Genomic DNA, 27916 nt, shown 5'->3' with positions numbered 1-27916 from the left:
CACGGCTATGATATTTGATGATCTGTGATCGAATTTAGATCAGCGGGCGCTGGTGAGTTCCCTTGGTGGCTCGAGTATGCCGTGTCAACAAGCTTCGAGGAATCCTCGAGCATGTGTACTGATTCCGGCTCGATCTGCGCAGTTACCCATGCCGTCTCCTGCAACGCCGAATCGCCCCTCCAAAGCTGGAGGGACTACCAAACCTACGAAGCCGCTCGACATCGGCCAGCCGCTGGGAGTCCACGATACGAACACGGTGCGCGCGCGAGTGCGACAATGGCAGCAAGAAGGCGGCGGAGTTATTACGATCAATGACGGTGTCTACGATGACGATGACGAAGAAAATAAACCGAAAACGACTCCGAAACCCAAACCCAAGGCCGAAAAAGTGAAGGCTGATAAGGTGGAGAAGCCAAAAGAGAAAGAGAAAGAGAAAGAAAAAGAAAAAGAGAAAGAAAAACAAAAACCTCAACAAACCAGGAAGCGCAGCCATAGCACTCCGCGCAAACGTGTCATTAGTGATGAGCACTGGCGGAGGAATCGATCCAATACCCAAACCTCTACCCGGAATCTGCCCGTTCCCAAACGAATCAACGAATACACGACAAATGAAGGGACAGGGTCTCCGCGCGCAAAACGAGACAATGATAAGGACGAGCTGGAAAGGCCCAGGCGGGGTCCACGTCGAGATACAGTCGCATCGAAATCCCCCAGTCGCGAAGCAAAGCACTCGACCCCGCGCAAGGCAGATACCGAGTCCGTGGCGGACAGCGACTTGGAGACCGACCTGCCAAGGTCCACAGCATTGTCAGATATCCCAGAAGCGTCAAAGAGGGAATCACCACCTCCAGATGATGTGGAATGGGCAAAGAGCGAGGCCGACTTTACCGAGTTGTCGCGACGGCGAGCTCGTGGCCAACCCTCCCGTGGGCATGCGAAGGTACCAAAGGGGGGGATCTTTGCGCAGATTGTGGACGAGTCCAGGAAAATGTTCAAACTACCAGAACCAGAGCCACCGAGGCCTACTCCTGTCCCGCCTGGACAACGTGGAGCCAAGATCGAGGCATGGCTGTCAGACACGCCCGATCCTTTCCTCGATAATGAGTCGAAAAATGACATGCCGGGTCCTCTAGATATCAAATCAGCACGTGCACGACGATCAAGGAGACTGGCAGATGATGAAAGCACGATTCTATCTTCATCCGAGCTGTCCTTAGAGAGTGAGTCTCGCCCGAAGAGCTCACACAGCCGTCATTCAAGAGACAAGGATAGTATCTCTGAGAAGCGGAAGTCGCTAGATCGCGACTCCACATCAGAAGGCAGACTGTCAAGCATCGGCAAAGCTCCGAGACCGATGCCACTCAGACTTCGAGAAGAAAAATTGCGCGACAAGCCATACGAAGAAAGCACTCTGAGCTTGGATTCGGACTTACAGACAGTCTCAGAGGGATCTGAAGTCTCTGCCAATAATGCGCCTGTCCCGCTAGGCCGCAAGAAAGCATTCCCAAGCACCGGAGGTCATCGCTTGTCGACAATCGCCTCTGCTGAAACCCTCAGTACTCTTCTTGAAGAGTCATCCGTCTCTCAGAAAGCCCCTAAAGAAAAGACACTGGAAGAGACCGAAGAGGCAGCCGAGGAGAAGGACAAATTTGATCCCGAGTCTCTCCCTGCAGTCTCTTCACAACTGAAACGACGCCTGACTACCCATAACGATCTCATGTCAGTTCTGTCAGTTCCCACCGGCCGAAGCAGAAGCATCCGATCTGCTCGAAGTATCCGCACAAATAAGAGCCGTCTGGCCAGTGCGACGGTCCCAGACATCATGGCCGAACTCTGTGCAGATGAGACGAAGTATATGCGCGAGCTCAAGACACTCGTGGGTGGTGTGATTCCGGTGCTGTTGACCTGTGTGTTGTCACGCTCCGACGCCGCGATTGCTGCTGGTCTATTCCGGCCCTCTATGGACCCCAAAGACGACATGAACTTCTCTAAACCCATTGTCAACATGGGAGTCGCAATTGAACGTTTGAAGACTCTGCACAAGCGTATCCCGCAAGACAACCCGGATGCACTGCTTACGTGGGCCCAAGGCGCGCAAAGAGTGTACCGTGAATACCTCAAAGCGTGGAGACTTGGGTTCAAGGATGTTATCGTCAACCTTGCACCGCTGGAAGAAGGCGAGGAAGACAATGGCGACACAAAGAGTCTTGATGAGGGTATGGAGCGTGATGAGAATGGCGACGTGGTCGATGCCGACGGCGAGAAGGTGGATGTCGCTTATCTGCTGAAGCGACCTTTGGTACGACTCAAATATCTCGCCAAAAGCTTCAAGGGAATCAACATCCTGCAGCCGTCAACCAAAGCAGAAGAAACCGCAAATGCCTACCAAGCGCTTGTGGTAGATGCACGAAAACGTACACGGGAGGAACGAGCGAGGCTCGAGGACGAGTCCGCCGCAAACATTGACCCGACTCGCGCCAGGGACCCAATGACATTGGGAATACTTCAAAATATCTCAGTTGATCAGACCCGCCATGTCCGGGCCCGCGACTTTTTCAATCTGTCTCTGTACCACTCTAGTGGCCAATTAGTTGACTGTCGGGCGGAATTGTTATACCGAGACAACGCATCAAACGATGGCCCCGGAGGCGACTTGTTGATATGTGAAATCGACCATTCGGATCGCTGGCTCCTTTTCCCGCCTATGGATGTGCGCTGCGTCTCAGCCCGCATTGGCGAGACAAAAGGCGAGATTGTGATGATGCTGCGCAGCACAGCGAATGAAGAGAAATATTGGCAAGAGTTGATTTCCCTTCGTATCGATGAAGTGGAAATCGGCGCGGAATGGGTGCAGCTCTTAGGATCTGATCCTGTTCCTCCTGCAATCTTCCGAACTCAAAGCTTCATCAGTCGAGCTAAACAGCATAAAGCTCGCAAGTCTTCAGTCAGCGACTCTCCCCCGCGAAACAACTCTAGCGACGTTGATATCCCAATTGGTGAGAAGGCGACAAGCCAGCGGCGCTCTTTGACCCCCAAGGAGCACTACTCTGAGCCCAGTACAGTGAGCTCCGCCACAGATAACAGGAGTTCCTTAATATCTACAGCTACTCGGGAAACCGACTATACTACGGGAGGTTCTGAACTGTCGAACAAGCAAGCTCGTTCAGGTCTAGAACTTCTTCCATCAAGGGCAAGCCCTGAAAAGGCATCTAATGGCCTGAAGAGGTCCAAAGCGCAGAGGCACTCCCGCTATGGTGACTATGGAGATAGTCCAGCTTCTGACGATGCATCTCCACAGACTGTTGTTTCAGACAGGGCGGTTGAGTCCACACCCGCTGCAGATTCCCCCGCCGCGAACAGGTTCTACGGCAGCGATGTGAAGAATGCCATCAGACCGGCCGACTCAGTCAGAGAAAGATCTCCTCCTAAGTCTCCCCCAAAGACGCCTCGCACACCCCGCAGAGAATCTCCAGAGCCTGAGTCCCCCAGAGTATCATCTGTGCCATCCGCATATCTCCCTCAGATACCCAAGATCCGAAGCACCAGCAGCCAAACCCATTTATCGGCTCCATCCAGTATTGGAACCGAGGGAGAGGAAGAAGACTACCCTCCTCTGGAGTCTCTGCCTGAGCAAGAACAGCCAGAGACACCCACTCGTTCACGACATAGGAAATCCCGGCGGAAGTCAAAGCACGATGATGCCCCTCCGCCTCCACCACCTCATCGCTCGCCAAGCTCGAAACTTTCTCCGGCACCTGTTCTCAGCCCTGCTGGTGTCAAGCTCAAGCGACGTGGTTCTTCTCCTTTGAAGCACGAATATGAACCCTCTACGGCTTCAGACTCTTACTCGGACACAGATTCGGACGCATCGACCGTGCGCCATTACAGTTACTCGTCCTCGGAATACTCGAGGGACGATGAGTCTGAGTCTGAGTATTCGTCGGAGTCAGAACAGGAAGAAGACCTTCCTAGGCCGAAGATTCGTGGGCCTGCCTCCACAGGGACAAGCTCTTTGTCTCCTTCCAACTCTGCCTCTCAGAGTGGCTACAGAACGGTGCCACTGCAACCTGGCAAGTCAACCAAGGTGATTGCCTTTATTTTTGCTTGGTCTAGCAAGGGAAATTGGGAGACCCTGCTTCCTGACGAATGCAAAATCACCGTCAGTCCCGGACTGATTGAAGCGTTCAAGATGAATGCCGATTCCCACTCGACATCCCCGTCAAGGTCATCGCGGCCTCTTATTTCAATGGAACTCACACCACTTGTCCCTATCCGCCGGGGAACTGCCATTGACATCAGCATTCGCTCCCCTCCCACCGAGCGATCCCAGATCACCTCTAGTAACAACATTATGTTCCGATCCCGCAACCCTGACGACTGCGACGCTCTTTACGCTCTTATCAACCACGCCCGAATCAACAACCCCACTTACATCGCTCTCCAGAACGCCCGCGGTCCCTTCAACGACCACGAACTACCCAACTACGACCCGGAACCCAAGTCCGGCGGAAGCTGGTTCGGCTTCCCCCGCCGCAGAAAGAGCTACCGCGCTTCCAGCTCTCCACGCTCCCTCGCCGAAGGCTCCGAAAGCAGCGTCGGAACCATGAGCAGCGCCTTCTCCGCACTCAAGCGCTTTGGTGGCGGCAGCAAGATGTTCAACATCTCCCGCTCTACCGTTGAATCTCGCAGCGGCCGCGAAGGCAGCATGTATTCCGGCGACGGCGACGCAGACTTGGCCTCACCATCTGGCGGTATTGGCCGCATTGCCGCAGCCATCAAGGGCGCCGACGGCATCGGTCTGTCAAACGCTAAGATCCGCCTCTACCTACGCGAAACTGCTTCTAAATGGCGCGACATGGGCGCTGCTCGTCTGACCATCATGCCCGCCCCTCCCAAAACCCCATCATCTCGCCCTGGGACCGCCGTCAGTGGCCGCAGCGATGGAAGCGGAACGCACGACGGAGCCAGCTCATCACCCAGCTCCGGCGCAGCCACACCGCGCACCACGGAGCCCGAGAAACGGATCACAATCCGCGGCAAGACCCGCAGCGAAGTCCTTCTAGATGTTTGTCTTCCCGAGAGCTCGTTCGAGCGCGTCGCGCGCACCGGAATTGCCGTATCCGTGTACGAAGAGATTGAAGGCGGCACAGTCGCCAAACAAGGCGGAGTCTCGCTCAACTCACAGCGAATCTACATGCTCCAGATGAAAAGCGAAGCTGAAACGGCGTATACATTCGGCCTTGTTGGGAAACTGCGGTATTAGCACTACCCATATCTAAGGTTTGGAATGGGAGCATTGGTTTTGGTACATTGGTTTTTCGGCGGACTTTTGTGTGCATTAGCATGAGCATTTTTCTTTCTTTCTTTTTTCATTTTTCATTGTCCATCATACCATACCTACTTTTAGATATTGTCAGTCGTTTCGCGGCTTTTTCTTTTGTACATTTAGATTTGCGGTCAATTGGATCGCTAGTTCTTGCTGCATACCATACCCTTACCTTACTGTAGTAGATAGTCCAATTAAGAGCAATATGCTCGTACATTATATCAATAATTTGGAGTAAATCTCTCGTCAAGTCCTATTTCTATTTTTCCGGCTCCTTAGTCTCGACCTCCGCACCACTCGTTTTCTTGAAGATGTATCCGATCCGATTACATTCATCTTTGAGCAACGAGACGAGAACATCGTCATCCACGGCTGCTGAGAGATCCTCGTCGGTTTCCCCAGACAGAAGAGCCGGGTCGATATGAGCGTACTGCGCCAGAGATTGATGCATCTTGTCCTTCTGGCCAGCCTTCCCCTTTCCATTCTTAGCATAGCGCTGGCCACGATGCGTTCCTTGACGAATAGAACGTTCCTGTTCGTCCATATCCACTTTCGACGCCTTCAGAAGACAGGGATCATCAGGTAGGGAATCACAGGATCCATCATCGCTAAGCTCCTCCACCTCTGATTCCTCTTTGGGAGTAACCGTGCCCGAGGACGGCAAGGACATAATACCCCTTCCCCCACAGTCACATCCTACAAGATCATGCGTCTGGCAAATGCTTTCCTGGTCAAGTCGGAATAAATCGCGTAGTTCGGCGGTCGAGAACTGCGAAACGCTATCCTTATGCTCCATGACACTATCCGCCAATCCTAGCTTTGTTACCTGGCGCTGCCAGATCTTTTCTTCCAGACTACCCTTTAGAATGACGCGGTAGATACGACAGTGATGTTTTTGTCCGTCGCGATGGATACGCGCCATAGCTTGGATATCCGTCGCAGGGTTCCAGTCTACGTCGAAAAGAACGAGACGGCTTGCTCCGATCAGGTTGAGGCCTGTGCCTCCCGCTTTGGCGGATAGGAGGAAGGCAAAGCACTTTTCGGCGGGTTGACGGTTGAAGTCGTCGACGAGTGGTTGGCGTTTTTGAGCCGGAGTGCTTCCGTCAAGGCGGAGGAATGAGAGACCGAGAGATGAGAGGAGGGTGGCGAGGAGGTTTAGGGTTGAGGTGTAGTTTGATACAAGGACGATTTTCTCCGATGTGTTGGAGCGGATGCTGTCGAGGAGTTGGTCGAGGACACGGACTTTGGCGCTCGCTGAAGGAGAGAAATGGCGCATGAGAGCTGGTGGTAGGGAAGATAGAAGAGCAGCGACAGTTTCGCTAGGTGAATTGTCGTTATTCTTGGCCGTTAGTAGAGACGGGCTGTTGCATAGCTTCTTCAGGATGGTGATCAGTTGGAGAGCACTCTCGGCATTTCCCATCGCTGTCTGGAATATCGGAGATGCTAAAACAGCTTGGTAGATATTTGCCTGGGCTGGCGTCGGTCTGCAGAAGAGCACGTATTCTGACTTTGGAGGGAGGTATTTAGCCAGAACGTCGGCTGTTCTGCGGAGGATGAACTTGGATGTGAGTTCTCTAAGCTCTTCATTTCTGGATTCGCCCTTTTCGATGTCTTTGCTGGTAGCTTCTGGTTGTCTGCTTCGAACAATTGGGGTTTCGAACTCTTTGATGAAAGCCTTGAAGTTGCCGAGAATCCCAGGGTTGATGAGGTCGACAGCAGCGAAAAACTCTCTCAAATCGTTCTGGATAGGCGTACCGGAGAGAATGACTCTCTTAGTAGCATTGAGGTTCTGAATGGCTTGACCACTCTTATTCTGGAGCGTCTTGAGTCGGTGACCTTCATCGGCAATAATGATATCGACCCCTGCACCTCTTGCCAAAGCCTCATGGACCGTCCTTAGCTTCTCGTATCCCACAATCATAACACTGTAAGCCTTTCCTTTTGTGAAATCAGTCAGACGCCTGCGATTATCATCAAGGACAAAGACACCAATTCGCTCGTTTCCGAGCCACTTGCGAAACTCCTTTCGCCAATTATTGATCAGCGTCACTGGACAGACAATCAGTGCCTTTTTGATGACCGGGGCATTGCCGGCAATGGGGTTCTGTTTCAACAACGTCCATAGCAATGCGATGGTCTGGAGTGTCTTGCCAAGACCCATATCGTCTGCCAAAATCGCTCCCTCGCCGTTGAAGTCTCGCATGCCCATAACACACTCGTAAAGAAACTGTACACCTTCGCGCTGATGTTGTCGGAGACTCTTTACCAATAACGGGTCGACCACCACATCCACGATTTGCTTTCCCTCGGGGACTGATTTCGGTCTCGGCATCACCAATGCCCCTGGCGCATTGGGATCATGTCGTGGAACGGCCTTTGTGGCGTTCGATGAAACGACCGTATTCTCGAGTAAAGGTGCCTTGTAAGCAGCAAAGGTCGGGGTTATAGATGCATTGGAAGGATGTCCATCCTCCAACGCAGATGAAGTTCGTTTTAAAGACGTGGTCGCATTAGGGGCAGCTGGCTTGGCAGGATTCTTCCCCATGGCCATCCTCAGCGCAGCTAGGGACATGTTGACCGGCGCTTTTGGCGGCGTCGGCGCTGGTTTCGCCTCTTCCCCCGCTGGTTTTGTGGCTAGATATTCCGCTCGCGGTATTTCGGAGTCGATCTCAACCTCTCTCCCGGAAATATATAGCATTTTTCCCGGCTCGAGCTCTTGTTGGTAAATCACCCGTCCCATGTCTTTGCCTCCGACATCTCGTAGAGATAAAAGGGTGCCGCGGGCCACGATTATAGCGTCTCCATCCCAAGTCTTGTTTTTCTTTGTCGTTGGTTTTCTCCTACGACAGACATAGCCTGAATGTTAGAAACGATACCATCTATGAGATCGGAATGATGGAGGTCTCGATCGAACGTACCAAAGGGCATTGAAATATCGTTCGCCTGCGCCTGGCTTAGGGGCAGCTTTCTTCGAGGGTTTCCCTGAAGAGTCTTTCCCGTTCCTGACTGGTACCAATGGCTTTCGGGCACCTAATGATGGCGGAGGTCGCGTGTCTGCGGGCGTTGGCTCATCCTTCTCCAGGCGAGGTTTCTTGGCTGGAGGGTGAGAGTCCTCGGTTTCCTCCATGGATGTCTCGGGCTTCCTAATGGAAGGAGGCTTGAAAGGCTTGAAGACCATGGCGACATGCAGTTAAGGTCTGTTGAAGGTCGATGCGCGAAACGCGTGAGACCAGGCGCGTGGTCACGTGACTAATCGCCCAATTAACCATTTGGGCCAAAATTAACGCTCAATCAAGACAATGGGACAATAGACAGTGTATTAAGGTTATTTCGGAGAGAATGTACAATGTATTTCTATCTACTTTCAAGACTCAAAGAGCGAAGTTGAAAGGTAATTATATATGCATGCAAGAGGTATACCCAGCATGATTTAAGGTGATGTACACAAGGGGAATATCACGTCAAGGTCACGTCAAAGAATAATGCATAGGAATGCATCTGATAGTCGTCGAAGATCATCAGCGAATGGAAAAAGGTAAAATGGTGAAACAAATGGTATATGCGAATCAACAGCCATCCCAGTAATTATTTTTCAGTACTTCAAACAATTATGCCCTTACCGGGCGTCATCCATCAGAGCCTTGTCGGTCAGAGGGATGTTCTTGGGCCCCTCGTACGAGCCCTGGCGGACGAACCACCAGATGGTGACGAAGACGGTGAGACCGCCGGTCAATAAGCTGGCGTAGTTCATGGATTGAGCATCGGTGGGCAGGGCGTAAGGGAAGCAGAAGATAACGACGAAGGCGACGATATAGATGCAGGCCAGGATGTTGACGACGTAGCCGATCTTATTGTTCATGAAGAAGGAGCCGGGAACGAAGGAAGAGCGGCGGGTGAGAACGTGGGGGAGGATGGCCATGAAGTAGGACAGACTGGACAGCTGAACGAAGCATCCGACAAAAGCGCTAAAGGCGGTGGTCGAGCCGAGGTAGATGCAGGCCAAGATGGTGACAATACCACCGCACACCAGGGTAGCGTTGAAGGGGTTCTGGTATCTGGTGTTGATGTGGCCGAGCCAGTTGGGGAAGGGGGTGGCACGGTCGCGCGAAATGGTCCACAGAGTACGGCCGGCAGTGATATAGCAGCCAGCAGCGGTGACCAGAGTGGGCAGGAAAGCGACGATCAGGAGACCCAGGGCACCACCACGGGTTCCAGTGGCCTGGTAGTAGATCTCGGCAAGAGGGAAGTTGTAGGGACTGTTGCTGACCGCATCCATATCATGGATGGAGTAGAAGATGGCAATCATGTAGAAGATACCAGTCAGGAAGCCAACACCCATCTGGGCCAGCACGGCCTTGGGGATATTACGGCTAGGCATGGGGATCTCCTCCGCCAAGTGAGAGGAGCAGTCAGGGGTACCAACAGAGTAGGCACCGTTCAACATACCCATGACGAAGACGAAGCCTTCCTGCTTGTAGCCGGTAAGATTGGTCCACTCCTCCCAGACGAGGTGGTTAGAGGCATATCCGGCGCCGGTTACGTGAGGCATCACGGCGCAGACGATGATGGTGACGAAGACACCGGCTAGAATCAAGAACATGCCGAGGTTACCGATCCAAGGCAGCCAGCGGTTCATGAAAAGCACGATGGCGCAGCAAGTCCAGGTGCAGAGAAGGAAAGTAATGAAGGTGTTCCAGGTCTGCGCCGTGAAGTCGGGGTGCATCAAGGCATACATGGAGACGAGCTGCTGGGCCATGATCAGAGACATGGAGGCAGCACCTAAGATCCAGGCAAGGCAGTTCCACCAGCCAGCGAAGAAACCGCAAACGCGACCATACTTGCCGGCAGTGATGGAAGCCCAATGGTAAACACCACTGGAGGAGGGCATGCCAGATGCCAGCTCGGCGATAGAGGCGGCGACCAGCCAGTAGCAGATGGAGACGGCGATGCTGAAGGGGAAAGTTAGAGGTCATTTCGGTCTATACGGGGGCAGGTTCAACATACAACTCATAGAGAGTACCCGCGAGACCACCGTTACTCAAAGCAGTCACCACACTACCACCCTGTGCGATCCACGTGTTTCCGGTCGTGACAGCGACGGCACAGATACTGATCAGACTGAAGTTGCGCTCGACCTCCTGTTTGTGACCAGAGGCGTTGACCAGTTCACCATGATACTCCTCGGAAGCCACCTCCTCAGTGGCCTGAGTCTTCTCGACAATGTCGGCCATAATGACGATCTACCCCTGTGGGATTGACGGGTCGCAGAAAAAGGCCGTAGAGAAGGGGTCGTCTAACCTTCAGTGAGAGAAAAGAACGGCTGGAGAGCGAGAGAATACAGAAAGGAGAGGCAGGTTATATTATTGTTCGGTGGAGTACGGGAAGTGGTGTACAACCCGGTGCGGCCCCCCGAAGTCCCGGGGCGGAGTGCGACCACCTCACATTGAACCCATCAGAGGCCATCGACAGCAACTCAACCGTGAATTGATTATCTTGACTCCACATTTCCTGGCCACTCTAATCGAGTCCAGGGCCAATCTGCAACCAGTTAGCTTCTTCAAACCCCAAGTTGGAGTGGCCACTCCAACTCTAGCCAACTCTAGTGGGGCTGACGATGCTTGTCATTGGTGTTCTCAGGAGGCGAATGCGCCAAACTCCAACGAAAGCCTGACTAGACGCGGAGGGTTGCGCTATTGCGCTTTACCTAGAAGGGGAGCTTGAGCAGAAAGAATTTTCCCCTACTTAGGCTATCTCTTGGCGCCCCCAGGTCCTTTGCTTGCCCCTAGGAAAATGATCTGAGGCAAGAACGTGTGGAGCAACCGTTGATAATCTGGCTCACTGGCCTGGGGTGTCGATCTCATCTTTTTTACTATGTATGTATGTTATGCATAGCCATGTGAGCCATGTTCAAGGGAGTTCGGTTCGTGACGCATCACATCGTCAGAGAGGTCTTCTAGAAGGTCTAAGGAGCGCTGCAACAGTTTTTCCCACATGGCGTTACTTCGGCACTTCCGAAGCTCCTATGTGAAACCGCGCAAAAATCAAAATCAAACAAAAAAAAAAAAAAAAAACACGAGAACCGATGGCACCACGCTGTGAAGCACTCGGTGAAGCCCCCTGCTGCACTAATTTTCATTAATTTATTCGAAGGGTGCTGTATCCGTCTGGAAACAGCCCCCCCAAAGGTACGGAGCACATACTAATGGACCTACCACCGTGGATTAGATCCATTTAGAAGGCGAGCCCAGATCCACGCCACGTATTTACTATATGAGACAATGTGCCGCAGCCACAACGTCTATGGTACTTTTGCGCTACACTCCTGTAAGCCTTGGAGATTCGGACGTGGCCGTGCATCTAGGCAGCGCACTTTGAGATCTATTAACTTCAAATCGACCTCCACAGCACCGTACTTCGGCCGTGGCCCACGGATCTACGCCCCAAATGGCTCTCATTTTGGGGCTCTCCCAAAAATGTGGTCTGTTCTCAAGTGGATGTACTGTATGTATCCGTAGCATCCACCCCGAGAGACTGCAACGTAGACATGTGTGTTTTGATCCATCTGTGGACAAAATCGGATTTAGCCTCAGATCTAGTGCGATCGAGGGTGGTGTGTGCGCACTGGGTCTAGACAGGCCTCCGAAGCCGGGTCGGCCAATGTAGACTTACTTTAGTTTCAGGTACACAGCGCCGTCTCAGCCGTGAAGGAAACTAACAAAGCTAGTCGCCTGCAGGGATCATGATTCGCTTGGCTACTTTAGTGCCAAGGTCGGTAAAATCTAGTTGGAATGTGCATCAAGCCGATCGATTCGATTGGTCTCACGATCGGCATCAATAAGTCAATTGTAACTGCTGTACAGTACACAGCATTCATCGCTGCAATTTTTGGTACCATACCAACGCGCGTTACAATGGCCACACCACGCTGATACATATATGGGGCCCAACCTGGGGAGCCGTAGAAAGTAGGGATCTCCCCCAGTCTCCACCGGCAAAATCCCTCAATCCGGAAGGGCTCCAACCAAAGGAATGCGGATCGATCCACTTGATCCCACTTGTCAAAGTCTATTAAATATTTCAAATCTGGATCAAGTGGACTGGTCCGCCCGCTTCGAGCTAAACCAGCGGACGATGCCCGCGAACGCTTTTTCCCGCACTCTCCGATTCAACAATAGCGTGTTGATCCTAGGCCACTTTGACCATTCGCCCCCATTTCAGTGGAACCCTTGGCATCCGCAATGCAATCAAGGTGCGAAACAGGCACAGCTTCGGAGGTCACTAGCCCACTCGGGAAGGCCTGAAGGAGCTCACGTGCTCCCTGACGCCTTTTCTGGCCTCAACCAGACTATGGAGCCGGGCGTACTGGTCTGACCACAGTTAGCGCAAGCCTTATACATTATCCTCCTTCCATTTGAGAACACTTACGTCGTCGCCAAGTTGCTGGCCTAAATTCTATTATAGTGATGGTGATGACGGGTCTCGCGTAGATGTTGTATGCGAGAGGCACTGGGCCAAAGGAAAAAATCTACTCCGTACGCTGTACTCGTATGTAACCTCGAAGCAGCGAAGCCAGCCCGAAGTGGCAAGTCCTTAAGCCAATGTCGAGAGACGGACGAGCTAACGCCCGGTGGAGCTCATCGGCAAAGCGCTGCCAGGTACAATTTCATGATTTCCTCTCAACAGGCAATCAGATCAATTTCCACCGAGCAATCTATTTCCAAGGTTCACGACTCCATTCAGTGCCATGGAACAGTCCACCTTCCTCCAAATCCCCGCCACGGGCTATGGTTGGCTGTGGCTGTCACCGGATGATCCTGTACCTGTACGCCTATGATAAGCCTTCGCCCTCCGAAGCCCTGCATCTCCTTCCAGTGTACCTATCACACCTATCACACGAACGCAGCGAACCCCCCCGCTCGTCCACCCCCTGGAGTCGTGATCATCTTCGGCAGATGTGTGCCCGGGAAACTTTATACTAGTTCTCGGACTGCAGTCGTCTTATAATGTGCGTGGCTGCACCTCCCGACGCCTCTTCCCTGTTCCTCTTGATCGTCCAGCTAACCCCTCCGTCCATAGGTTGCACTCTTCGCATCCTGAAACAATGTCTGGACTAGGTGGTGACTTTGGTGTTCGGTTCGCCCGCGAGACCTGGGCTCTCTACGCCGTTGGTCTCCTCGGCGGTGTTCTTCGATTGTATGTGTTTCTTGCTTCCGGTGCATGGGCCCCTTCCACTGACTCGAGGCGCATTATAGTACTGCCCGTATCCGACGTCTGGGTATCCGCGGTCTCCAGCAGGATGACTATATTATGATGTTCGGCCTCGTCTGGTACACCATTCTATGTGTCGCCCTCAACGAAGTAGCCTCGGGAGGAGGCTCAAATTTGATGACTGATGAAGAGAAACTACATGTCACACCGGCCATCCACGCCGAGCGGGAACGAGGAAGTAAATGGGTTTTCGTTTCGGAACATGCCTTTATTCTTTGCGTCTGGAGCTGCAAGGCTTGCATGCTGGTGATCTACGCTCGTATCACCGAGGGTCTGAAGCAGCGCAAATGGATCAACTGGATCGCCATCTACGTTGCGGTCGGCTTTGTCGTTACGGAGTTGTCTCTCTTCCTTATATGCCGCCCACTGAACCAATACTGGGCCGTGCCTACAGACAACTGTAAGGATGACACTTGCAAGTTGAAAATACCCGATGCTGACTTTCCCTCAAGACCAATGTTCGTCCTACCAATACTATGAGATCGTCCAAGGATGTCTCTCCATCTCCGCCGACTTCTTCATGCTGCTCGTCGCCATTCCCATGCTGATACAAGTCCGAGTCCCGCTGAAGCAAAAGTTGATCTTGGTCCTTCTCTTCGGCATGGGAATCTTCGTCATCGTGGCCGCCGTTCTCAACAAGGTGTACTGCCTTGTCCCCTCGCTTATTTCGTATGTCTACATGAATTGGTACTTCCGTGAAGCCACCGTCGCCATCCTCGTCACCAACCTACCCTTGGTCTGGTCCCTCCTGCGCGACGTCTTCCCCGCGCTCAAGAGTTGGACTGGAGGATCGAAGCGTGGTACCGACCGATACAAATCCGGGCCTTGGACCAGCAAAGGCACCGGCTCCCGACCCTATGGACCTTCCAGTCAATTGCGCTCGGGCGACTTCGACATGCAAAACTTTCCGGGCAACGCAACGGTCACCGAGTCAAAGGGCGGCCCCGCTGTCTCCGATATCAGCCTCAACGCTAGTGAGGAGAGGGATATGAGTAGTGACGATGGGTCAGCCCGTGCGCTACGGATCCGACAGGATATTACGGTGACCGTGCAGCATGACAATCGACCACCGGAGTACCAAGCCAGCACGGCGCATGCTGTTTCGCGACACGAAGATGTATAATTTCGGCCTCTCTTCCGCTCCTTGCAACCAAAAAAATAAAAGCCGAAACTTCATTTATTTCCTCACGAATCTACGGAGTCCGAGTGGACCAGATACCCAGCCTAATTGTGCTTCTCTCTTTTTTTCTTTTTTTTCTTCCATTCTTACGCTGTACATATTCAGTTCGTTATAGACACGCTTTTCCTTTCTGGTTGGATGTACGGGCGATAGATGGGTCAATTTTCGGGATACATACACTCATACACTGTATAGTACAGAGACCCATACAGAATTCTCATTAGAGCACAGAGCACAAATCACAAAATGATAAAGCGCTAAGCGTGGCAAACCATGGTTCAGCATGGAATCCACTTGCCCCGCCGATCTCCCGTTTCCTTGCGTCAACTGTTGATCTTACCGAAATCGGGACCAACCGAAGTGAGAGCTGAGGTGAGTTAAGCGGAGAGCCTGTAAGTCTGCAGAGTACTGGACATTCCGGCCTCGAATCCCTGCAATTTTGTTGCACTGAAATCTAGCCCCTGAACTACCGCCACCGTGGCGCTAGAAGTGGAAGCCCTGCAAGGTCTAGCTTCCGTTTTCCGAGTTTGGAACGAACAGTTCGAACACCAAGTATCCGCGTCATTACCAAGCCTCAAATCGGAAGGCCAACCTCCGGAAAAGGCTATCTGGCCTCAGGCGATCTAACCCAGAGTGTTGAATGCTCCATGTTGCCATCCATTGCGTGGCTCGTGCTGGCTCAGCCTGTCGTAGTTTCACAGGGACCCACCATAGCCCGCCATGTTCCACTCTCCGATCCACGGCTCTCGCATGGACATTCTGTGGTAACGGGCTTCCCGGGTTGGGGAATATTCCACTTCAGAAAAGAATTGACGGGAGATCCTTTGTGGAGAGAGAGAGAGAGAGAGAGAGAGAGAGAGAAGCGGTCTGGAGTAAATTTTACTCTCATTTTCCGTTTTGCATGTTCATCGCTAATCTCCTTTATTTTTCCTTCTCTTTTTCCCCCCACGCCTTGGCAAGGTTGGCAACCTTGGAAGGTCGACTGTACATGTAGCGAGGGTATGTCACCCTCTCATTCGCTAGTGTTCAATGCAACATCTGAAGGTTCGAAAGTTTCTTCCACCGGGTCTTCCAGAAAAATGACAAATGTCTCGCCCGAAGAGAGTTTGAACTAAGTTTCGGGGTCCCACGTATTTCCATCGGAACAGAGAAACACCTGTCGGCCATGACGACAACCCTGCAAGCCCAATTTTTGAAGTTTGGACCTTAACAGCCCAAGCCGAGGTAGTACCGCAAATTGAATCCGATATCACCGGACAGTCAGTAATCAATAATATTCTTTGGCAATTTCTCCCGGTTCTCCATAGGATCAACGCGGAACCAGACATAAGGCGGTGGACCTCAGGAGCGGGCAATAATTCGGGAATAACAGGTTCAATTTAATTTAATTAGTAGATGAAGGATCCAAACTAGTCAATATAATTCCCGGCCATCTTCGTGTTTTGAATTCCTCTGTTTCTATTCTCGTGTGCGTGGACCTGGATAAAACCTGTCAATAGAGTTTTCACACCACAAATCCCGATCCAGACAGGGTCAGGCCTGCGATCGGCCGGTCACTATAACCGGGAATAGTATATACTAGCTTCGATCGCACGGCTGTTTGAGCGAGATATCCGGTTCGAGGTCCACTGCACCGTAGGGCCGTGCCTGGTGCGCCGTGCTCGGTGCGCCGTGCTCGTTTGTGCGGAATGTGCTTCCGAGTACGGGCTGGTGCGTTCTGGCAATAACCCTTTTACTATTATTCTTAGATGAGACATGTAGAAAATAGGCTCGGAGGAAAGTCGGGTGCGAAGATGGAGACCTCGGGGGATGATACTGAAACCGGGTTGCGTGGCTGGTTTTATCGGGATTGCCGAGGTATACGGGACACCGACCCGGGTTTTCATGGTTCAGGAGTGCTCGGATCTGGATCTCAGTCTGAAGAGTCACTTTTGACTTAGTAGAGTTGAGAAGGTGTCAACAAGGTCAACAACGACAAGGTTGACATCGCCAAGAGGAACGGGTTGGTTTGCACGTGATTCTACGCAACTGCACACGCTGAAACTATTGAATCTTATATCTGGTTCGGATCTTGGCCAGCCCCAACTCTCCGAAGTCAGTGCCATCAACAAAGCTTGTTCAATTCCACTCTCCGCTCGAGTAGACTGGGCCAGAGGTCACTGCACAGACACCTCGCCCCTCGGAAGGTCAATCCCGACATCCACATCATTTGAAACACCTTTCGTCGCCGAGCCCTTGTGCCAGAGTTTGTGAAATCTGATGACCGGGTGAACGGATGAGAAAATAGCCTGCAAGAACAGATAACTGGGCTGCGAAATTCCACGTGGAAAACCAATATACTGGAGCCAGCGCTAATCATCTTCGCGAGGATCTCCAGCCATTCAGAGCGCCTTCGTGCATCCTTTATCGTCCCAAACAGGCAGGAGAGCTGATCAAGCTGATCGGCGTATCCGCGACCCCTTTAGTCCACTAGGGCTAACCGTTGCTCCGTGCTCTTTCGTTAGAGTCGGTCATTGTACCGCTTTTGGGAGCTGCCACAGATCACGATGACGACTGGCTCGTTGCCCCGACGCTCTTTTCTGGGGCTGGAGGGTCAGCATGTCTTCATCACTGGCGCTGCTGGCGCCATTGGGGGCGAAGCAGTGCGCGAATTTCTTGGTAGGTGTCTTGATTTGTAGTTTTCCCCCATGTGATTATTGCTCGTTTCGTGTAACGTTGGCTGTTGAACTGAAGGGGTGATGCTATCCAGCCAACCCAGTTATTTCTGTCATCGGTCTGGGACTTGTAGGAGTGCTCATCGGGCGTTGAACGTAGAGGAAGCTTCTGGGGTTCCAAAGAATATGGTCTGACCCTCACTAGATCACGGATGCCGTGTCACAGCCTATGACAGTCACCCACTCCAGCTCTCTGGAATTGATGCCGAGCGTTTTTCAAGACTGCACCTCTTGGACGGGGATGTCGGTGACGAAGAGTCAATCCAGACCGGGTTTAAGAAAGCACAGGACCGATTTGGACCTGCGAATATCCTAGTTGTCAACTCCAGCTTCGAGGATAAGACAAACGAGTATCCCATCTGGGACCTGCCACTGGACGAATGGGAAAAGAACTATAGAGTGAATGTCCGTGGCTCTTTCCTTGCCATCAAGCATTTCCTACGATGTGTGCGCGAGTGCCAGACATCCAGCACCGAGCTGGCTAGTCCGGCCATTGTTGTGACGGAGACGGAGACTGGCGCTGGTCTTGCTGCAGGAAAGGCTGGCTTGCACTATGGTCTTCTCAACACCGTCCGGGATGAGATCAAGCAGCTCAATCCGGATGGCCGAATCAATGCTGTCACTCGCGGTCTCATCAGTGAGACAGGAGAGAATGCTACCGCTCCGGCAGATGTAGCTCGCACTATGGCTTTCCTGGCCTCGAAGCGTGCAGCTGGACACATCTCTGGACAATGCATCCGTGTCGAAGGCAACGATGAATCCATTGCAACCAAGGTGCAAGAATCCAAGCCACTGGCTCTCCAGACCCCCGTGCAGTCCATCCCCCCGAGCCTATCCAAACCGAAGCGCAACAAGATCCGCGTTGCAGTTTCAATTGACCTTGATGCTGTCTCAGGATGGCTGGGAACAAGTAAGCCTGCCCCGTCCACTTAGATACCATGGCAACTAATAATAGCTATAGACACGCACCCTGACAATAACCTCGCAGACTACTCGGCTGGATTCTTCGCAGCCCGAGTGGGCGTCCCTCGCCTCCTGCGCATGTTGAAGAAGCTTGATCTCGCCAACAAATGCACCTGGTTCATCCCAGGTCACTCAGCCGAGAGCTTCCCCGAGGAAGTCAAGCAAGTTGTTGCATCTGGCTGCGAAGTGGGACTGCACGGATATGCCCACGAAGGCGCCTACCAACTCACACCAGAGCAGGAGCGCGACGTGCTGGTGAAATGCATGGAGATCGCGCAGAACCTGACCGGTAAGAAGCCGGTCGGGTACCGGGCGCCTTTATACCAGCTCCGAGAATCAACCCTTGATCTGCTGGAAGAGTTTGGCTTCGAATATGGTATGTCCAGTATGCTCTCCCCAAACAGTACGCATCTAACATGGACCAGACGCCTCTCTAACCGACCACGACTGTCATCCCTTCTTCGCCCCGAAGCGCCCACCTCTGACACCCATCGACTTCTCCAAACCCGCCGCCTCCTGGATGCATCCTGTGAAAGAAACATCCTCCCCACCCGACCGCCGCCCCTTAGTTTGCGTCCCATGCAACTATTACATGGAAGATATGACACCAATGCAGTTCCTTCCTCACTGTGAGAACTCACAAGGGTACGTCGACACTCGGATGATCGAGAATATGTGGCGGGATCGGTTCTTGTGGATCCGAGATAACGAGGAGGAGCCTATTTTCCCCGTGTTGATGCATCCGGATACGAGTGGCATGGCGCATGTTATCGGGATGTTGGAGCGCATGTTAAGGTGGTTGAAGGATTGGGAACGGGAAGGGGAGGTGGAGTTTTTGCAGACTGGCGAGATTGCGAGGTGGTGGAAGGGGAAGATGTTGAAGGAAGGGAAGGTGCCCCGGAGTTGAATCTGGGATGAGTGAGATAATGACTATTTGAGCCTCACAATTTGGTATGATCATAGTTTTGATGGTCTCCTTCCAGAAATAGTTCAAATAGAGTAGTACCTGTTGGTCTCTAGAAGTGCAAATGTCTCCATGAGGTATAAGTAAGGCATGGGTACGATCCGGAGATACCAGTCAGTCATCGAAGGGATGAAACAAGCCAAAAGAAAAAAAAGCATTAAACTTAGCGGCACCCTAGTACATATGAGAGATGTATACCTCTAAAAGGCCTGACGATCCCCGGGGCTGGTTCCAATATTCTTGATGTGCTATATACATTGCCCACCCCCACGTGTTCATCTCTCACTCTTCGCCCGACCCAATATCCCAATCTGGGCCACATCTATTGTCTCACGATGTTGTACAGATATGCATGGGGAAATGCGAGTCTATGCTCATTGGAGCAAGGTGTGTATAGAACCTGTTCGGATCACCACATTGAACCGGATGTGGAGAGGTCTACGACTAGTTCGTACAGAGGTGCATGGTGGCTGTCGGCCCACCAACTGCGGCTGAGCAGCTGCTGTAAGGGCGTGTGAGTCACCTCACATCCTGTCTGGGCTGGACACGACACTTGCAGTGGCTTGCAGTCGTGGGGAAGCAGAAATCGAAAAGACATTCCCGCTTGTGTTGTTTCTTACATTCTCGTTCTTCAGCTCTCTGTCGCAGCAGACCGAACGAAATGTCGGCTCAGCCATGGGGCTACAGGTGGCGCTCATCACAGGCATTCATTGTATTCACTGCGGTGCTTGGGCTCTTCTCTGAGACTTTCCTATACGGGTTCATCGTACCGATCCTGAGTTATATGCTCGAGGACCGTCTGCAATTGCCTCCGTCCCAGACACAATGGCTCACCACCGCACTTCTCACATCCCACGGATTTTTCGCCATGGCATCTGCTCCGATCATTGCTCACTTTGCGGACAAGACATCCGATCGCAAAGTGCCTTTACTTCTTGCTCTGGCTGGCTGTGCGACCGGAACGCTGTTGGTCGCCATTTGCTCTTCTCGTATGTACGGCCCAATCCCCGTCAAACGCACATCATTAAACCATTCCCAGTCTGGCTGCTCTTCCTTGGTCGCATGATACAAGCCGTAGCTGGGTCAGCGGGCTGGATTGTAGGCTTCGCAACCTTGACAGACAATATCCGATCGGAACACGTCGGTAAAGCCCTCGGCACAGCGATGTCATTCGTGACGGCCGGAGTGATCATGGGTCCAATGGTTGCTGGCGTACTGGTCCAGCTACTGGGATACTGGGCGGCATGGTGCGCACCGTTCATCCTTCTCGGCATGGACTTTGTAGCGAGACTGCTCATGATCGGGAAGAATGATACACAGAGCGAATCCTCAGAAGACGCGGCGAGTGATGAAAACGAAGCCCTACTTCCCCGAAAGGTCTCCAGTCCATCTGATCCAGAGCAAGGATGTACAGAGTTGACGGGCCCGGGGTTTTATCGCATTGTGCTATGCGATATCCGTATCATTGCGGCGCTGCTCAATCTGTTCATGTTCTCATTAATCATATCTGGATTCGACGCCACATTGCCACTTCATCTACGGAAAATATTCAACTGGGGCCCATTGCCGATCGGTATGATATTCCTTGGGATCCAAGTTCCCGGCATGATCTTGGGACCGGTAGTCGGATGGCTTCGTGACCGAGTAGGACTGCGCTACCCGACCACCGTCGGATGGGTGCTTATGGCACCCCTACTATGCGTTTTGGGAATGCCAGGAACAGGAATTGACTGGATAAGCTATGGAGATAATGGAAAGGTCGTCTTCATTGGTGGGATGATTGCGATCGGTGCTGTCGCTCCGCTAGTTCGCGGAGCAGGAACGTTTCAATTAATAGGTAAAGACAAAATCCACCTGCCTTGTGATACGATTCTAACCACGGAGAAGCTGTGACGAATGACCTACAAGCAGAGAAGCCTACTCTCTTCGGACCTCACGGAGGCAGCTCAAGAATCTTCTCAATCACCGAAGTCACATTCAATATGGGAGCAATGCTTGGGCCTCTCTTCTCGGGAGCTATCGTGGAAGAATTTAGTTTCTCTACGATGGTTCGCACCTTGGGTAGGTTTCAGCATCTCGTATATGTGAATTCATGCTGATTTCCTCCAGGTATCCTCTCTCTCGCTGTCGCTCTGGCCTGTTTCAGATACCTTTCTAAGGAATGCCCCAAGCGACGCTAGGCGTAACCTCTATCAAGAGAAGCCATCAGGGGGCGAAAACGTGAGTAATCGATACTCAATATATGATGAACGGACAGATTCTAAACGCAGAAGAGCTCTGCGAAGCCTACGTATCCAAAAGTGGGTTGACTTTGAGCATCAAAAGCCATTACATATGGAAGAATATTTGATTGAAGCGTTCACAGATCTAATTACATAGTTGTCTCGGTCCTATTTTGATCAATTTTCTCAAAGACCAGCTTACAATTTGATTGCCCCAATAATGCACGCTGACCATTCTTGTTAAATTGTTCGTAAACGTCTTGCATAAAAACACAGACTTACCACGTTGATTTCCTCAATATTGGATCCCCATCGGGACAGGCCAAACTCTTTTGCCCGTGGTCTCCAAATGTTGGGATCTGTTTTGCACACCACAGTATTTCATCCGACCCATTTATCTTTCGGGTTACATGCACGTCATTCAAAGGCATATTGTCTAGCGCAAGGCAATAGTTGATAGACTGGTTCAGCGGCGGGTAGAGGCGAAGAGTCTCATAGGCTACAGCCGTCAGAATGGATAGAGCGTCTATGTTGTTGGCACGCCAGTCTGATGTCAAAGAGAGAGCTTTTCATGCAATCGAATCTAAAGGTTCCAGAGCGCTCCCTACCAGATGGAGGCTTCCAGTAATCAACACGACTGCATTGAGGGGTAGTTACTACAGAGCCTCTGAACTGCGCCGATTGGACAGCATTAGGGGGCGTGATAATCAACATGACTGGAGAGACAAGTCATCTACTAGATCAGCGGGTCTAGAAAATGGTATAGGTAAACTCCGCTCATCGCGTTGACTCCATATATATTCCCTTGCCCCTAGAGTCTTGACTTGAACCCTATATTAATCGAAATCAATCTTCACAATGCAACCTCCAAAGAAATCATCGCTAGTAACATCGAGATGGACTGCAACCCTCCCTCGCTGCTTCCTATCGTACCTTGTCTTCGGTGTACCCTTGAGAATCTCAGCGCAAAGAAGATACTCATCGATTCGCTTCATCCCGAAGACCGACACTTGTCCCTAATCAAGCACCGCAGTCTTTCCGCTCGCATTGCGGTGACACTGCAGCGACTGGGGATCGAACCCAAGGGTCGAAGTTCATACAGATCGGGGAGTTCGGCAACTTACTCAGCTGTGCTAATGGGCACGATCATGTCAGGGTGTACTTTCGTGATGGGTCAGCCCGGCTACGGTCCGAGACGAATCGTTGACCGCAACCTCAATGGCGATAAATGGGTCTACGTACCCAGCCGCAGTATTGGATACTACCAGAATCCTGATACTACAAGCGAGTATACGAATCATGGGGTTGGGTTTTGACTAAAGACCTTGGATACGTTGACGAAGAGGGGAAACGGTACATTGTAGATCGCAAAAAGGTACTGCTCATCGAGCAGAATCACCACAACCTGTGCTGACTAGAGCTTATAGGACCTCATCAAAGTTAGTTCAGCATTTTTGTTTCATTCGCCCGCTGGCAGTCCGTTTCCTCCCATACTTCCTGGGCTCACTATATTCGCATTGCTATCCATCCAACCAACCACAAATATCAATTCCAAATCCACTAGAAATCGCCAACAAAACATCCATGAGCAAAAAAAAGAATTATCCGACTCCGATAGGGGGAATCGAACCCCCCGGCTGCCGTGTGAGAGACGGCGATGTTAGCCACTACACCATATCGGATGGGTGAATGATGCTCCTAAACGGAAACCACGTGGCACTGATTGAGCTTTGAGATGATTTCTGTTTCAACATCCAAATATCATGGATGTGGAGTCATCGGGTCCGCCGTGTAAGACGATTTTCATAGATCTTCTAATATGAAAATTCAGGGGTCAAGATGAGGCCCCACAGGCTCATATCGAAACAAGGTCTGATTCGCCTCCATTTGCTGTGGACATTCACCGGTTCATGGTCGATAAAGTGTCCGAGTGGATGTATCTCACAGGGGAAGTAATCGTTCATATCGGCTATTCTACGAAACTTGATAAGTAGTACGCTACTAATATTTGTTTCCCCATGTCAAGCACTCACATTATGCGGAATGAAAAGATTCTACGTGCAAGGCTGCGGGAATTAGCCAGAAAGGAAGTCGGCGATTCTAGGGGTCACTATCATAGGACCTGTATGGGTCTATCTGGACTATCGCTACGGGACAAGTTGGTGAGCTACGAAAGGAGAATCTCGGTTCAATCATGATATTTTCAATGACAAGATACTGTGCTATCCATATGAACAGGACGATTAACCTCTCAAAAGAGGGTGGCAACAAATGTAAAGACCTTGAAGGGTCAGATAATTTTTGCAAAGAAAAGTCATCACCAACGCCATGCCAAATGTGCAAGAAAAGAAAAGAAAATCAAAGTAACTTCGTAAGACTCGTGTAAAAAATGTTCAATGTGTTAAAAGTTAAATTTCAACTTTTGCTGGCTTAGGATCTTACTCTTCGTAGAGATCCATGTCGCCACTGCCATCTTCCATCTCGGCGAGGGCATCGTCAGAGTCAACCATGTCCTCGTCTCCATCTTCGTCACTGCTGTCGCTGTTCTCGTGGTTGGGGAGAACGTCGATGCGGCCATCGATCATGACCACACGAGCAGTCTCACCGTCCTTGATACTGCCACGAAGAATGAGAACAGCAAGGCGGTTGAGAACCTCGCGCTCAATGATGCGACCCAGGGGACGGGCACCATAGGCAGGCGAGTATCCAGCAGCACCGAGGTAGTCCTTGACTTCTTCAGAGCATTGGATCAGGACGTTGCGTTCGTTTGCGTCAAGACGTTTCTGAACTTCGACAAGACGGAGGTCGACGATCTTGCGGATCTCCTTCTTGGTGAGACGGTTGAAGATGACGGTGCTAGAGATACGATTGAGGAACTCGGGCAGGAAGTAGTCGCGGAGTGCCCCCATGACCAGCTCGCGAGTCTGGGGCTCGATGCGTCCGTCCTTGCTTGTAGGGCGGGCGAGGAACTCGGCGCCCAGATTGGAAGTCATGACGACGATGCAGTTCTTCGCGTCGATGATACGTCCTTGGCCGTCAGTGATGCGACCGTCGTCCATTAGCTGCAGGAGGACAGTGAGGACTTCTTTAGCGGCCTTCTCGACTTCATCGAAGAGCAAGATCGAGAAGGGGCGGCGGCGAAGGCTCTCGGTCAGCTGGCCACCGGCATCGTGGCCGACGTAGCCAGGGGGGGCACCGATCATGCGGCTGAGGGAGTGTCGTTCTTGGTACTCGGACATATCAAAGCGGATCATGGCCTTGGGGTCGTCGAACAGGAATTCGGCTAGGGCCTTTGTGAGAAGGGTTTTACCCGTACCGGAGGGACCGCAGAAGAGGAAGCTGGGAGGCGAATTGGGGTTGCTGAGACCAGAGCGTTGCAGTCGGATGGCGTTGGAGACGGAAGTGACAGCCTCCTTCTGACCAATCACGACCTTACCCAAGTGCCTCTCCATGTTGAGCAACTTGTCCTTCTCGGTGGTCTTGAGGCGAGTGACAGGGATACCAGTCCAACGGGCAACAATCTCGTTGATCTGTTCAGGGCCGACAGCATCTGCCAGCAGGGCCTCGCCGCCATCGGAATGATTGGCGCGACGCTCGGCATCAGCCTTGGCTCGGTCAGCTTCGAGGCGTTCGATGAGAGCCTTGGTCTCGGGGATGGCGTAATATTCGATATCAGCAGCAGTCTGGGTATCACCCATACGCTCGGCCTCGTCGCGCTTAACCTTAAGAGAGTCAAGCTTGATCTTGGCGTCTTGGACTTCCTTGCTGCGCTGCTTCTCGCTCTCATACTTCTCACGCATCGGCCGAAGCTCCTCTGTGACATTGGCAGCTTCTTGCTTGGCGACCTCAAGACGGGCCTTGGAGGCATCATCTTGCTCACGCTCTAGGGCGTGAATTTCGATCTGGAGCTGTCGCAGCCTTCGCTCCAGGGTGTCGAGCGCTTCAGGCTCAGACTCACGAGTCACTCGAACAGCGGCTGCAGCTTCATCAATCAGATCAACAGCCGAGTCGGGCAGGCGGCGAGCCGTCAAGAAACGAGATGCGAGATTGGCCGCAGAGACGATGGCACCATCGAGGATGTTGACACCGTGGTGCACTTCGTACTTTTCCTTTAGACCACGGAGAATGGAGATAGTTTCGGGGACGGAGGGCTCCTTGACCAGGACCTGCTGGAATCGTCGCTCGAAGGCCTGATCCTTCTCGATGTACTTGCGGTACTCGCTGAGGGTGGTGGCGCCAATGCAGTGCAGCTGGCCTCGTGCTAGCATAGGCTTGAGGAGGTTGGCAGCGTCCATGCCTCCTTCGCCGCTGGATCCGGCTCCCATGAGAAGGTGAATCTCATCGACGAATAGAACAATAGTGTCCTTGGAGTCCTCAATCTCCTTCAGAACACCCTTCATGCGCTCCTCGAACTCTCCACGATACTTGCTACCAGCAACAAGAGAACCGACATCAAGTGAAAGGAGACGACACTGAGCCAGGTTGGCCGGGATATCGGCATTAACGATACGGCGGGCCAAACCTTCGACAATAGTGGTCTTACCGACACCGGGCTCACCGATGAGGACTGGATTGTTCTTAGTGCGTCGACTGAGAATGCGGATCACACGACGGATCTCCTCCTCTCGTCCGATGACCGGGTCGATCTTGCCCTCACGTGCCAAAGAAGTCATGTCGATTGTGAACTTCTTCAGATTCTCATTCTCGCTTTCGGAGTCAGCAGTCTTGGAGTCTACTCGGCGTGTACCGCGAATCTGCTGAACGGCGGTGTCGATAAGGTTGACCTTGGGGATGTTGGAGTCGCCCAGGGCGCGCTGGACTTGAGAGTCCTGGCACACGGCCTGGATCAGATGGTCGATAGCTACATAGCTGTCCTTCTGTGTTTTTGACAAGTCTGTAGCTTGTCGGATGACCTTGGCAAGCGCTGGAGAGACACTGACGGTCTCTGGCGGTGGGTCCTGACTGGGCAGCCGAACCAAGAGTTTCATCAGTGACCGATCCAGCAGTTGTGGGTCACCATGGGCCCTCTCGATCACCTGACGGAAGAGGGGTGTAGAGCCGGAATCGTGTGAGGAGTGGCCAACGGGCTGGCGGTCCTCATTGTCGTCCTCTGAAGGATTGAGGAGGGCAACAGCGAGGTGGAGGGGAAGAATTTGAGAGTGGGCGTATTGCTCCGCCAGACTGTTAGAGTCCAGCAAGGCCTTGTTGGCCCGATCAGTGAATTGAGCGCCGTTCATTTTGAACGGAAATGTGTATTGTAACTTGCAGTGGTGTAAGGTTGTAGTTCGAAGGCGAGGATTACTTCGTATAAGATATAGACGTCTGGGCAGGTGAATATGGAAAAGTAAGGATGATGTAAGTTCATATACTTGGGCCGCTCACCAGGCCGAAACAGCTGCCACGTTCGAGACGTCACACCCGGCTTCCACCGCCTTCCAGAAGCTGCGCGAAGGGTCAGGTGACGTCAAGTGTTTGGCGGGGCTTCGATCATATGACAGTCACGTGACTAATGATCACATGATGTGCATGGGACTACTGGAATGCCTCAGGCAATAAGAGAAGATACCTCTACTCAGGACATACATACAGTAAACGAAAACTCGGCCCGGTGTGAAACATACTGTAGGATTGGCGGAAATCAGGGCTTGCGCGTGTGCCTAGCAGTGGAGACAAGAGGAGCAGGGAGGAGTAGGGAGGAGCCCGACTCCGCCCGGGACAGGCAATCAAGATTGAGTGCCTTGATTTTTGGCCATCCCGCACAGTGCCACCTACGCCAGGGAACCGCTACAGTACGTTTATCCCAACTGTCGGTTCCCAAACTTGCCCCCGTGGCCCGTCCCTGACCTTGTTTATACCGGATCCCCATTATGTACGACATTCCACGATAAGCGAGCGAAAAAGCGCCTGCCGCTTCGTGACGTCAACCACGCAACCATTGCCCTACTGTACGAATCTGACTTCTAAAGACCGCGGGATCAGACCCTCGTCATGGCCGGCCGAGGAATCGAAAACGTGCCTCTTCCCGTGCGGATCCTCCAGGGATTCTCATTACACCGGAAATCACCATTTCACCAGCAGATCTTGGAACGGCGGAGGAAGCTAGACGGTGGGCTAAGAAATGATGGTGGACACTTGTTCCGAAGAGGCGCATCCAGACACGAAGATCGATCCATCCGGCTGCCCACTAGCGGGCTCGCGATTGGATTATGGCTCCCCACGGCGTAGCACAGTGTAGGTACATCTGTGAACCTGCAAAAAATAGAAGCGGAACCTAGGAAG

At 52.2% G+C, this 27916-nt stretch overlaps 8 protein-coding genes across 8 annotated transcripts; 5 read left to right on the top strand and 3 right to left on the bottom strand.

Annotated features, from left to right (window-relative positions):
- Nucleotides 1-148: 148 nt before the first annotated feature.
- Nucleotides 149-5263, top strand: N7443_001567 (uncharacterized protein; the record flags this gene model as incomplete). The annotated part of the gene is made up of 1 exon (XM_056881623.1): nt 149-5263. The coding sequence occupies one exon, from the start codon at nt 149-151 to the stop codon at nt 5261-5263; it is 5115 nt and encodes a 1704-aa protein (XP_056746861.1).
- Nucleotides 5264-5585: 322 nt separating this feature from the next.
- Nucleotides 5586-8504, bottom strand: N7443_001566 (DEAD/DEAH box helicase; the record flags this gene model as incomplete). The annotated part of the gene is made up of 2 exons (XM_056881622.1): nt 5586-8166; nt 8245-8504. 2 exons carry the CDS (start codon nt 8502-8504, stop codon nt 5586-5588), a joined length of 2841 nt encoding a protein of 946 aa, XP_056746860.1.
- Nucleotides 8505-8942: 438 nt separating this feature from the next.
- Nucleotides 8943-10557, bottom strand: N7443_001565 (uncharacterized protein; the record flags this gene model as incomplete). The annotated part of the gene is made up of 2 exons (XM_056881621.1): nt 8943-10275; nt 10331-10557. The coding sequence occupies 2 exons, from the start codon at nt 10555-10557 to the stop codon at nt 8943-8945; spliced, it is 1560 nt and encodes a 519-aa protein (XP_056746859.1).
- Nucleotides 10558-13427: 2870 nt separating this feature from the next.
- Nucleotides 13428-14717, top strand: N7443_001564 (uncharacterized protein; the record flags this gene model as incomplete). Its single annotated transcript, XM_056881620.1, has 3 exons — nt 13428-13519; nt 13579-13994; nt 14047-14717. 3 exons carry the CDS (start codon nt 13428-13430, stop codon nt 14715-14717), a joined length of 1179 nt encoding a protein of 392 aa, XP_056746858.1.
- A 2603-nt stretch (nt 14718-17320) lies between these two features.
- N7443_001563 (SDR family oxidoreductase/polysaccharide deacetylase family protein) lies at nt 17321-19358 on the top strand (the record flags this gene model as incomplete). The annotated part of the gene is made up of 4 exons (XM_056881619.1): nt 17321-17432; nt 17634-18398; nt 18450-18827; nt 18877-19358. The coding sequence occupies 4 exons, from the start codon at nt 17321-17323 to the stop codon at nt 19356-19358; spliced, it is 1737 nt and encodes a 578-aa protein (XP_056746857.1).
- Nucleotides 19359-20076: 718 nt separating this feature from the next.
- N7443_001562 (uncharacterized protein) lies at nt 20077-21595 on the top strand (the record flags this gene model as incomplete). The annotated part of the gene is made up of 4 exons (XM_056881618.1): nt 20077-20404; nt 20455-21252; nt 21303-21476; nt 21525-21595. 4 exons carry the CDS (start codon nt 20077-20079, stop codon nt 21593-21595), a joined length of 1371 nt encoding a protein of 456 aa, XP_056746856.1.
- A 938-nt stretch (nt 21596-22533) lies between these two features.
- N7443_001561 (uncharacterized protein) lies at nt 22534-22953 on the top strand (the record flags this gene model as incomplete). The annotated part of the gene is made up of 1 exon (XM_056881617.1): nt 22534-22953. One exon carries the CDS (start codon nt 22534-22536, stop codon nt 22951-22953), a length of 420 nt encoding a protein of 139 aa, XP_056746855.1.
- Nucleotides 22954-24075: 1122 nt separating this feature from the next.
- Nucleotides 24076-26874, bottom strand: N7443_001560 (ATP-dependent Clp protease ATP-binding subunit; the record flags this gene model as incomplete). Its single annotated transcript, XM_056881616.1, has 1 exon — nt 24076-26874. The coding sequence occupies one exon, from the start codon at nt 26872-26874 to the stop codon at nt 24076-24078; it is 2799 nt and encodes a 932-aa protein (XP_056746854.1).
- Between the last annotated feature and the right edge of the window lie 1042 nt (nt 26875-27916).

This window comes from Penicillium atrosanguineum, assembly GCF_028827265.1.
Source record: "Penicillium atrosanguineum strain IBT 20685 chromosome Unknown utg000001l_segment0_segment0, whole genome shotgun sequence".
In the NCBI taxonomy this organism is placed as follows: Eukaryota; Fungi; Ascomycota; class Eurotiomycetes; order Eurotiales; family Aspergillaceae; genus Penicillium; species Penicillium atrosanguineum.
Note: the sequence above shows the minus strand (reverse complement) of the source record. Positions and strands in the feature narration are given on the sequence as shown.